Below are 12,352 nucleotides of genomic sequence, written 5' to 3'. Positions count from 1 at the left end.
AACTGTAATCCTTTGTCACTGTCAGCACTACCTCTGTGCCCAGTAGGTACTGGACTTAAAATTTCTCATCATTTCGAGACACCCAGAAGCCTGAAATCAATGTTATCCCCAAACATATGCAACCAGCTTCCAACTTTATGTCCTTAAGTCAACACATCACCAAAAGCTCTTTTGAGCATGGTGGAAGGATTAAGTGGGTCCTGGGCATGGGGGCCTGGGCTGGTGGGAGGAAGGTAAGTTTTGTCCCTACCCCACTGGGGTCCTTGTATTTGTAACACAGACCTACAAATCAGGACGCTCAAATTCAAAATCTTCTCACTTAATATCTATGGTGGCCGCCATGGTCTGAAGAATTGACCTTATCTATCAAAATCCAGATAAAGAATAAAAGGAATAAATGGTAAAGAGTTTTAACAACTGAGATAGCTTTGGTAGTGACTCCGTCCAAAATGTATTTGTTAGCAGGCTGTAATTCCCCCCCCAATCCCACCCCCCAATTTGTGTAATGAACACGTATAACAGGAAGCAGGGTCAGGAGGGAAGGGCTTCTGGGTTAGAGATCAGGAGACCTGGATCCCTGTTCCAGATCTGCCTTGCTCACTAGACTTGACCAAGTCATTTAACCTCACTGGACTTGGGTTTCCTGACCTGAAAAACAATGCTATTAGGTCTCTGGGGTATTTTGCAGTCGTCGATTGTATCGTTATCAAAGTCAGACCACATTAAAATAAACAATTATGAGGGACTTTAAATACCTTCCCTCGGGATAAGTACTCTGTTTAAAGATGCTATTTAAATGTTTGTTTCCCCAAAGCATAAAGTGCTTTATTTTTAAAGTTTAAGTAATCTCTAGTTTGTTTGTCTAGGTTTGGATAGAACCCCAGACATTTAAAAAGGATCAAAACATTGGCTTCTGAAATCTAGCAAAAATGGAGTGTGCTGTAATGAAATGCTTTTTTGTTGTTGTTGTTGTTCAGGGATTTATTTATTTGAGAGAGAGAGAGAGTGAGCAGGGGGAGGGGCAGAGGGAGAGAGAGAGAGAATCTTCAGCAGATTCCCTGCTAAGTGCAGAGTCCAATGCAGGGCTCAATCTCACGACTCTGAGATCATGACCTGAGAGCCACCCAGGCACCCCGAAATGTGATGCTTTTAAAGAGCATTTACTATTGGCAATTGGCAAAAAGTACCAATTGATCATACTTTATAATGATCAATCTGCATTGGTAGGAGCATTCACGGCCTTGGTCATTTTGATCTGTTTTAGATAAGTGATGTGAGATCCAGGCTTCCAGCAAGATTTCCAAAGTCACTTTTGTCAATATTTGTGTTGTTTAATGAAGGACCGTAAATTAAAAACAGTGGCCCTCAGCGTTTTGGTGATGAATCTACATAATATCAAGGCGTATTTATTCGAAACCAAAGTTGACTTCAATTGAACCCCTTCTGCTGTCAGAAATCTCTGCGATCTATTTGGAGCCAGTTCTCACACTGAATAGATTTGAAAAATGACTCTGATTCATGGGTCTTAAGTATAGGGAAAGGAGTCTCTTTGAAGCTCTCTGTAGGGAGTTCAATCAGCCTTGATGATGATTCAAAATATTGATGGATTCCAGAGTTGCTGGTCCTGTATTTTCTTAACCAAATGGTTGTTGAATAAAATCCCCTATTGATACACAGAAATCTGGAGATGGGGAGAATTCTGAGCGTTCTGGTGCTATTAACTCTCTCTTTTTCAATTTAGTTGCTCCAACTATCACATTTCTCGAATCTCCAACCTCAGACCACCACTGGTGCATTCCATTCACTGTGAAAGGCAACCCCAAACCAGCGCTTCAGTGGTTCTATAACGGGGCCATATTGAATGAGTCCAAATACATCTGTACTAAAATCCATGTTACCAATCACACGGAGTACCATGGCTGCCTCCAGCTGGATAATCCCACTCACATGAACAATGGGGACTACAAGTTAGTAGCCAAGAATGAGTATGGGAAGGATGAGAAACAGATTTCTGCTCACTTCATGGGCTGGCCTGGAATCGATGATGGTGAGTACCTGATGCTTTTGCATCTGGGGAGAGGATAGCACATGTCACTCAACTGTTGACAAAATGGTGCCTACAATAAACCACCCCCAGACCCAGTGGCTTAAAACACCATTATTTAGTCTTGCTTGTGGGTCAGCTGGGCAATTTTGTTCCGTGTGTCTATTCTGGGGTACAGGTGAAGAAGCAGCAGGTACATAGGAGATCTGCTTCTTAGTAGCAAGTGTAGATGGCAAGAGGGCAACTAGAAATAGGCTCAGCTTCTCGGGGACTAGCTTCAGTAGTGGCACGTCATATCTCTTCAGGCTGTGTACTACTGGCCAACGGAAGCCACAGGGCCAAAGCCAAGTCCAAGGGCAGGGACTCATGCTCCCAAGGAGGTGTTGGGGGGATGAATCATTTTAAACAATAGTCTGATGCACGCATTATTTTTATATCAAGTGTTAAATGAAGTTTGGTACCCATAATGGTGAAACCCATGCAAAACTATGGGCAATGAACAGTATTTGGTTAGCTCATGAGCTAGTGAAGATGTGTTTCCTAGACCCTTATCCACTTGGAGTTCAGAATCCTGCCGTCCCACCATGGATGAGAAAGCAGAGTCCTGGAATGTGTGGTTTGCCCGGGTAGAGTGCAGGCATTCTTCTATCGGACCTTGAGTTGTCTTTCTAGGAGTGGTAACCGTTCCCCTCTGAATGACGGTTTGGACTGCGCAAAGGATGGCTGGCCATCAGGAGTCCATTTTGTGGCCAGCAGGAGAATTCCAGTGCGAGCCCCTGTAATGACAGGGATTGCCGTCATGCCTTTATCTGCTTCAGATACTGCTGTTCGGCAGAGTATTCTTACTTGCTGGATCTTGTTGCCCAGATACCTGATAACATGGTGGAGGCTGAGGCCTGTTTGGACGTTGGGACCTGGACATGAGTAGAACTTGCTGTAATAGCTCTGAGTTAATCACAGCCACACAAAGATGGCTTGGCAGAGGAAAGAGAAGATGGAAACTTGGAGGCCTGGGCAGCGTGAACTTGGGGGCAGCCCCGTGGACAGAGATGATGCTCGTGAAGCCACCTTCAGCCAATAGTGGGAGTGCAGTTGTTCCATTACACAATAAACCTCTCCATGACCCTGGTATTTATTAAATAGCTTTTTAAAAATAATTTTTTATTGTTATGTTAATCACCATACATTACTTCATTAGTTTTTGATGTAGTGTTCCATGATTCATTGTTTGTGCATAACACCCAGTGCTCCATGCAGAATGTGCCCTCTTTAATACCCACCACCAGGCTAACCCATCCCCCACCCCCCTCCCCTCTAGAAACCTCAGTTTGTTTTTCAGAGTCCATCGTCTGTAATGGTTTGTCTCCCCCTCCGACTTACTCCCCTTCATTCTTCCCCTCCTGCTATCTTCTTCTTCTTCTTTTTTTCTTAACGTATATTGCATTATTTATTTCAGAAGTACAGATCTGTGATTTATCAGTCTTGTACAATTTACAGCGCTTACCATAGCACATACACTCCCCAATGTCTATCACCCAGCCACCCCATCCCTCCCACCCCCCACCACTCCAGCACCCTCAGTTTGTTTCCTGAGATTAAGAATTCCTCATATCAGTGAGGTCATATGATACATGTCTTTCTCTGATTGACTTATTTCACTCAGCATAACACCCTCCAGTTCCATCCACGTTGTTGCAAATGCCAAGATCTTCTGATGGCTGCATAATATTCCATTGTGTATATATACCACATCTTCTTTATCCATTCATCTGTCGATGGACATCTTGGCTCTATCCACAGTTTGGCTATTGTGGACATTGCTGCTATAAACATTGGGGTGCACATACCCCTTCGGATCCCTACATTTGTATCTTTGTGGTAAATACCCAGTAGTGCAATTGCTGGATCGTATGGTAGCTCTATTTTCAACTGTTTGAGGAACCTCCATACTGTTTTCCAGAGTGGTTGCACCAGCTTGCATTCCCACCAACAGTGTAGGAGGGTTCCCCTTTCTCCGCATCCCCGCCAACATCTGTCGTTTCCTGACTTGTTAATTTTAGCCATTCTGACGGGTGTGAGGTGGTATCTCATTGAGGTTTTGATTTGGATTTCCCTGATGCCGAGTGATGCTGAGCACTTTTTCATGTGTCTGTTGGCCATTTGGATGTCTTCTTTAGAAAAATGTCTGTTCATGTCTTCTGCCCATTTCTTGATTGGATGATTTGTTCTTTGGGTGTTGAGTTTGATAAGTTCTTTATAGATTTTGGATACTAGTCCTTTATCTGATATGTCATTTGCAAATATTTTCTCCCATTCTGTCGGTTGTCTTTTGGTTTTGTGGACTGTTTCTTTTGCTGTGCAAAAGCTTTTTATCTTGATGAAATCCCAATAGTTCATTTCTGCCCTGGCTTCCCTTGCCTTTGGTGATGTTTCTAGGAAGAAGTTGCTGCGGCTGAGGTCGAAGAGGTTGCTGCCTGTGTTCTCCTTTAGGATTTTGATGGACTCCTGTCTCACGTTTAAGTCTTTCAACCATTTCGAGTCTATTTTTGTGTGTGGTGTAAGGAAATGGTCCAATTTCATTCTTCTGCATGTGGCTGTCCAGTTTTCCCAACACCATTTGTTGAAGAGACTGTCTTCTTTCCATTGGACATTCTTTCCTCCTTTGTCAAAGATGAGTTGACCATAGAGTTGAGGGTCCATTTCTGGGCTCTCGATTCTGTTCCATTGATCTATGTGTCTGTTTTTGTGCCAGTACCATACTGTCTTGATGATGACAGCTTTGTAATAGAGCTGGAAGTCCGGAATTGTGATGCCACCAGCTTTTTTTTTCTTTTTCAATATTCCTCTGTCTATTCGGGGTCTCCTCTGGTTCCATACACATTTTAGGATTATTTGTTCCATTTCTTTGCAAAAAGTGGATGGTATTTTGATGGGGATTGCATTGAATGTGTAGATTGCTCTAGGTAGCATTGACATCTTCACAATGTTTGTTCTTCCAATCCATGAGCATGGAACGTTTTTCCATTTCTTTGTGTCTTCTTCAGTTTCTTTCATGAGTATTTTATAGTTTTCTGAGTACAGATCCTTTGCCTCTTTGGTTAAATTTAGTCCTACGTATCTTATGGTTTTGGGTGCAATTGTAAATGGGATTGAATCCTTGATTTGTCTCTCTTCTGTCTTGTTGGTGTATAGGAATGCCACTGATTTCTGTGCATTGATTTTATATCCTGCTACTTTACTGAATTCCTGTATGAGTTCTAGCAGTTTTGGGGTGGAGTCTTTTGGGTTTTCCACATACAGTATCATATCATCTGCAAAGAGTGTGAGTTTGACTTCCTCTTTGCCGATTTGGATGCCTTTATTTCTTTTTGTTGTCTGATTGCTGTGGCTAAGACTTCTGATACTATGTTGAATAGCAGTGGTGATAGTGGACATCCCTGCCGCATTCCTGACCTTAGGGGAAAAGCTATCAGCTTTTCCCCATTGAGAATGATATTCGCTGTAGGTTTTTCATAGATGGCTTTTATGATATTGAGGTATGTTCCCTCTATCCCTATACTCTGAAGAGTTTTGATCAAGAAAGGATGCTGTACTTTGTCAAATGCTTTTTCTGCATCTATTGAGAGGATCATATGATTCTTGTTCTTTCTTTCGTTAATGTATTGTATCACGTTGATTGATTTGCGGATGTTGAACCAGCCTTGCAGCCCAGGGATAAATCCCACTTGGTCGTGGTGAATAATCCTTTTAATGTACTGTTGGATCCTATTGGCTAGTATTTTGGTGAGAATTTTTGCATCCATGTTCATCAAGGATATTGGTCTGTAATTCTCCTTTTTGATGGGGTCTTTGGTTTTGGGATCAAAGTAATGGTGGCCTCATAAAATGAATTTGGAAGTTTTCCTTCCATTTCTATTTTTTGGAACAATTTCAGGAGAACAGGTATTGATTCTTCTTTAAATGTTTGATGGAATTCCCCTGGGAAGCCATCTGGCCCTGGGCTTTTGTTTGTTGGGAGATTTTTGATTACTGCTTCAATTTCCTTAGTGGCTATAGGTCTGTTCAGGTTTTCTGTTTCTTCCTGGTTCAATTTTGGTAGTTGATACATCTCTAGGAATGCACCCATTTCTTCCAGGTTATCTAATTTGCTGGCATAGAGTTGCTCATAGTATGTTCTTATAATTGTTTGTATTTCTTTGGTGTTGGTTGTGATCTCTTCTCTTTCATTCATAATTTTGTTGATTTGGGTCATTTCTCTTTTCTTTTTGATAAGTGTGGCCAGGGGTTTATCAATCTTGTTAATTCTTTCAAAGAACCAGCTCCTAGTTTCGTTGATCTGTTCTACTGTTCTTTTGGTTTCTATTTCACTGATTTCTGCTCTGATCTTTATTATTTTTCTTCTCCTGCTGGGTCTAGGCTTTATTTGCTGTTCTTTCTCCAGCTCCTTTAGGTGTAGGGTTAGGTTGCGTATTTGAGACCTTTCTTGTTTCTTGAGAAAGGCTTGTATTGCTATGTACTTCCTCTCAGGACTGCCTTTGCTGTATCCCAAAGATTTTGAACAGTTGTGTTTTCATTTTTATTGGTTTCCATGAATTTTTTTAATTCTTCTTTAATTTCCTGGTTGACCCATTCATTCTTTAGTAGGATGCTCTTTAGCCTCCATGTATTTGAGTTCTTTCCGACTTTCCTCTTGTGATTGAGTTCTAGTTTCAAAGCATTGTGGTCTGAAAATATGCAGGGAATGATCCCAATCTTTTGGTACTGGTTGAGACCTGATTTGTGACCTAGGATGTGATCAATTCTGGAGAATGTTCCATGGGCACTAGAGAAGAATGTGTATTCCGTTGCTTTGGGATGGAATGTTCTGAATATGTCTGTAAAGTCCATTTGGTCCAGTGTTTCATTTAAAGTCTTTATTTCCTTGTTGATCTTTTGCTTAGATGATCTGTCCATTTCAGTCGGGGGGGGGGTTGTTAAAGTCCCCCACTATTATTGTATTGTTGTCAATGTGTTTCTTTGCTTTTGTTATTAATTGCCTTATATAATTGCTGCTCCCATGTTAGGGGTATAGATATTTACAATTGTTAGATCTTTTTGTTGGATAGACCCTTTAAGTAGGATATAGTGTCCTTCTTCCTCTCTTATTATAGTCTTTGTTTTAAAATCTAATTTGTCTGATAGAAGGATTACCACCCCAGCTTTCTTTTGGTGTCCATTACCATGGTAAATGGTTTTCCACCCCCTCACTTTCAATGTGGGGGTGTCTTTGGGTCTAAAATGAGTCTCTTGCAGACAGCATATGGATGGGTCTTGTTTTTTAATCCAATCTGATAGCCTGTGTCTTTTGATTGGGGCATTGAGCCCATTTACATTCAGGGTAACTATTGAAAGGTATGAATTTATTGCCATTGTATTGCCTGTAAGGTGACTGTTACTGTATATTGTCTGTGTTCCTTTCTGATCCTTGCTGCTTTTAGGCTCTCTCTTTGCTTAGAGGACCCCTTTCAATATTTCTTGGAGGGCTGGTTTCGTGTTTGCAAATTCCTTTAGTTTTTGTTTGTCCTGGAAGCTTTTTATCTCTCCTTCAATTTTCAGTGACAGCCTAGCTGGATATAGTATTCTTGGCTGCATATTTTTCTCGTTTATTGCTCTGAAGATATCATGCTAGTCCTTTCTGGCCTGCCAGGTCTGTGGATAGGTTTGTTGCCAATCTAATGTTTCTACCATTGTAGGTTACATATCTCTTCTCCCGAGCTGCTTTCAGGATTTTCTCTTTGTCTCTGAGACTCGTAAGTTTTACTATTAGATGTCAGGGTGTTGACCTATTTTTATTGATTTTGAGAGGGGTTCTTTGTGCCTCCTGGATTTTGATGCCTGTTTCTTTCCCCACATTAGGGACGTTCTCTGCTGTAATTTGCTCCACTATACCTTCTGCCCCTCTCTCTCTTTCTTCTTCTTCTGGCATCCCAATTATTCTAATGTTTTGTCCTATCGTATCGCTTATCTCTCGAATTCTGCCCTCGTGATCCTGTAGTTGTTTATCTCTCTTTTTCTCAGCCTCTTTATTTTCCATCATTTGGTCTTCTATATCGCTGATTCTCTCTTCTGCCTCATTTATCCTAGCAGTTAGTGCCCCCATTTTTGATTGCACCTCATTAATAGCCTTTTTGATTTCGACTTGGTTAGATTTTAGTTCTTTTATTTCTCCAGAAAGGGTTTCTCTAATAACTTCCACACTTTTTTCAAGCCCAGCTAGTGTCTTTAAAGTCATGATCTGAACTCTAGGTCTGACATCGTACCAATGTCCGTATTGAGTAGGTCCCTGGCAGACCGTAGTACCTTTTATTCTTTTTGTTGAGGTGATTTTTTTCCGATTTGTCATTTTGTCCAGAGGAGAATAGATGAATGAGAGAACAGAATGCTAACAGGTTAACAACGTCTCCAGCAAATGTACTCTATACAAATCAGAAAAGACCTGAAACCAGGGGACAAGAAAGGGAAAGAAAGAAGAAAGAGAAATAAAAAGGAAAAAGAAAAAGATAAAAACAAACAAAAACAGAACAAAACAAAACAAAAAAAACAGAATATGATCAAATATGATCAGGCTAGTGCATAGATCAGTGGCACACACTAGATTTTGGGCGTATTTTGGTCTGTTAGAAGAAAGTGCCAGCTAAAATTTTAAAGGAAGAAAGACTTATATATGTACAAAATAAGGGTTGATACAATGAAGGGTTGGAAGGTGACTGTAGAGATGAAAAGTATAAAAGATTTTATAAAAGGAATTGACAAGTTGTTTTTAAAAAGAAAGAAGAAGATTTAAAAAAAAAGAAGAAAAAAAAAAAGGGAGAGAATGTGATCAGGCAGGAGACTAGAACAAAGCCATACACTAGTGATTTAGGGTATATTTTGATCTGTTAGAAGAAACTGTATCTCAATTTTAAAGAGAGAACAACTTATATATATATATGCCAAAAATAAGGGTAACTACTATGAAGGGATAAAAATATGACTCTAATAATGAAAAAAAAATGTTTTTTTAAAAAAGGGATTGATAAGATGTTGGTTGAAAAAGGGAAAAAGAAAAATTCAAAAAAAACAGTTAAAAAATTAACTTTGAAAAACTAATGAATTATGGTAAAAAAGCCATGAATTCTATGTGCAGTATTCCCCTAGTGCTGGAGTTCTCCCATTCTCCTTGATCGGTAAACTTGGTCTTGGCTGGCTGTTCGTGCTGATCTTCTGGGGAAGGGGCCTGTCGCCGTGGTTCCCAAATGTCTTTGCCAGAGGTGGACTTGCCCCACCCTTGACAGTCCGGGCTAAGCAAGCTGCTCCAGTTTGCTCTCAGGAGCTTTTGTTCCCTGCAAGCTCTCGGTACAGCTTTGGAGGACCAGGGCGAAAATGGTGGCCTCCCAATCTCCGCCTGGAGGAGCCGGGAACTTGGGGCCCCGCTCCTCAGTGTGCCCCCAGAGAAAAGCAGTCACTCCCGTCTCCCTGGTCTCCGGCTGCACTCCGTGCTCACCTGGCCTGTGACCGAGCATTTCTATCTCTGGCACCCGACCCCCGTGTGGAGTCTCCAAACCCAGCAGATCCCTGCGGTGCGCTCCCGCGCTGCTCCTCCCGTGGGAGGAAGGGGGGGTTTCCCCGGCTCTGCCGCTTGTTGGGTCCCTGCTGGAGGAGCAGTGGCCCGACTGGGCCGTGGATCACGGTTTACGGCAACCCCGACCTGAGAGCCCGCGCCTCGGCTCCGTCTCTGCAGCCGGCTTCCCCGCTCCGATACCTGGGAGCTCTGCCGCACTCAGGCACCCCCGGTCTTTCTGTGACCCCGAGGGTCCTGAGACCACACTGTCCCACGAGGGTTCCACCCCCCGCTTAGCCACTGGAGCAACGTCCCTCAGCGGAGCCAACTTCTAAAAGTTCCGATTTTGTGCTCCGCGGCTCTAGCACTTGCCAGAAGCGGCCGACGGAGGCCCCCTCCCCCGCCGTCTATCCTCCCGAATATCGCCTCGGATTCACTTCTCCGCACGTCCTACCTTCCAGAAAGTGGTCGCTTTTCTCTTCAGAGTGTTGTTACTATTGTTATCTTCAATCTCCTGTTGAGTTCGTAGGTGTTCAGAATGGTTTGATCCCTATTCAGCTGAATTCCTGAGACCAGATGAAATCCAGGTCTCCTACTCCTCCGCCATCTTGCTCCGCCCCTATTAAATAGCTTTTTAAATGCACGAGCTTCCTTAGCGTGTTCAAAGCGCTATTTGAATTATGTGAGTTGATTTACAAACAGCCTTTCAGGAGCACATAAAACAAGCTATGTTTGGACACCTTACCCAGGCTACCCCTGGCAGTTGTCTGTTCCATTAAATCTTCCTCTTCGTTGAGAGTTTAGCTGCTTGGCTCCAGTTGCTGCAGTAAATCTCTAGATTACCGTGTTTCCTCCTGCACGTTTCGGGGGGTACAGCCTTAGCGTTAAATCCAGACTGCCTGGGGACAACCGGTTTATGTATGTTTTTAAATACACGTTTTATCTGTGAAAGATTTTAGATGTATGTGAGAGTTGCAAAGACAACATGGGGTCCCCAGACACCCCTCACCCGGTAGTCACTCTTGACAACGTCTCGCATTACTGTGGTTGCCTTTGTCAAAGGGAAGAAACTGACATCGGCACATTACTATTAACTAAACTTCAGACTTTATTTGAATTTTGTCAGCAGCTACCTTTTGAAACCGTTGGGGGTGAACTTGATTCAGGGTGAGGGTCTGGCATTGGAAAGTTTTAGAAGTGGTCTGTGTGCTTTGATCAATACTCGGTCTTGCTAGGGTAAAGCCGCTGGCTTCTATTTAACACAGGGGGTCGGTGTATTTTCTTTTGAACATTTCTGTGTGGTGCCAATATTTGGTAGAGCTCAGCTCCTCTTATCCACGTGGCCTCATTTTTATCGATTGCTTTTGTTAGTTTTAACTTAGCTAATGATAGGAAAGAATTGATTTCTGGTATAAGAATCCCTTGGAGTCACCCACATATTCCCTTTAAAGGAAATAATCATCTCTCAAAAATAAAAGTCAAGGTTAATTTTATAAAGACGTCTGTTCTTTCCTTCTTCTTGTTCGTTTGTTTTTATCAAGTCTTTGAAATATAAATATCTGCTTTTAGAAAGGAAGATTTTTTTCCCCCTTTAAGTATTTACTCAAGGACCAGCTATCAGGGAGTAATAAATGAAAGTAGAAATAAAAGAGACTTGGCCCAGGGTGATAGTGGATATAAATGGCCCTCGTGGGCCATAAACCAGTGTGACCAATTAGAGATTGACCTCACTTGGCTTGTGTGATAGAATCTTTGGTATTTATGAGATTTGTAGCCATAGCATACAGATAATGGCCTTTTTAAGAATTGTTTCCTTTCCCTCTTGCCCTCCTTTAAAACTAAAGAAAAATAAACAAAGAGCAAATATATATATGTGTGTGTATATATATATATATATATATATATATTTCCCTGCTGGTCTAAAGTTTACAAGTTTAGGATGACAGGTCAAATGTGGGTTTATATTCCTTCAGTATTTCTGTTGTTGTCGCATAGTAATTGGTAAGAAGTTTAGCTCTTACAAATCTTTTTGATAAGACGTTTCAGCTACTTATTTTTTGATGAGATGCTTTTTTTTTGTTTTGTTTTGTTTTTGGATTGCAAGTTTCCTGGCTTGTGAGGAAGCAGGCGGCCTGGGATGGGTGAAGTGGGTTGCTTTTCCACATGTGGCCAGGAGAATTAAAATGGCGGCTCTGATGTCCTCAGAGTGTGCCTTCCTCCTTCAGCTCAGAACTGAGATTTTTATGGGATAGTCACCTTGTGTAGGACACCTTGGTGTCTATTTGTAGATAGAAAATAAAGTGTGCTGAAAGAAATGAAAACAGAAATAAAAACAAAGAAACAGAAAGTCCCTCAAACAAAATTCGTGAGCTTTCTGGTGAAGGAGATGGCTTTTCATACCACATGGTGGGGAAGATACTCTGCTGCTTTCTGCTTCGAGCAGAGAGACCTGGGGCCAGCACCAGCCAGGTCAAGAGGGTACCATCCACAGGGTGTGAGTGTGTGAGGCCATTGGTGGAGAACCCTGTACAGCATCTCTCAAGAGTGCTGGGACCTCGCAGACTCTGACACCAGACCCAGCCAGGGTGCTAATGAGGACGGACAGGTGTGATCAGACCTTTCGATGTCAGCAGGGCCCCAGACACCAAGCCAGTGCCTTCCCATCTGTTCATCACTGGCAGCCTGGCTAGTGAGTGAGAACGGGAGGGGAGACCTTCCCAAACTCCAGA

The 12,352-nt window shown here is 42.2% G+C and overlaps 1 protein-coding gene across 7 annotated transcripts in view; it reads left to right on the top strand.

Annotated features, from left to right (window-relative positions):
* Window positions 1-12,352, top strand: part of NTRK2 (neurotrophic receptor tyrosine kinase 2) — a 331,355-nt gene that overhangs the window by 49,583 nt on the left and 269,420 nt on the right. For all 7 annotated transcript variants that reach the window (XR_003523612.2, XM_027614950.2, XM_027614951.2 and 4 more), the window contains exon 11: window positions 1,742-2,047. Coding sequence is in view for 6 of the 7 variants with exons in the window: in XM_027614950.2 (XP_027470751.1) it covers window positions 1,742-2,047 (306 nt within the window). In the remaining variant the exon portion in view is untranslated. The remainder of the gene's footprint in view (window positions 1-1,741; window positions 2,048-12,352) is intronic.

Source organism: Zalophus californianus, chromosome 13, assembly GCF_009762305.2.
Source record: "Zalophus californianus isolate mZalCal1 chromosome 13, mZalCal1.pri.v2, whole genome shotgun sequence".
Taxonomy (NCBI): domain Eukaryota; kingdom Metazoa; phylum Chordata; class Mammalia; order Carnivora; family Otariidae; genus Zalophus; species Zalophus californianus.
This window is presented reverse-complemented; position numbering and strand designations above follow the sequence as displayed.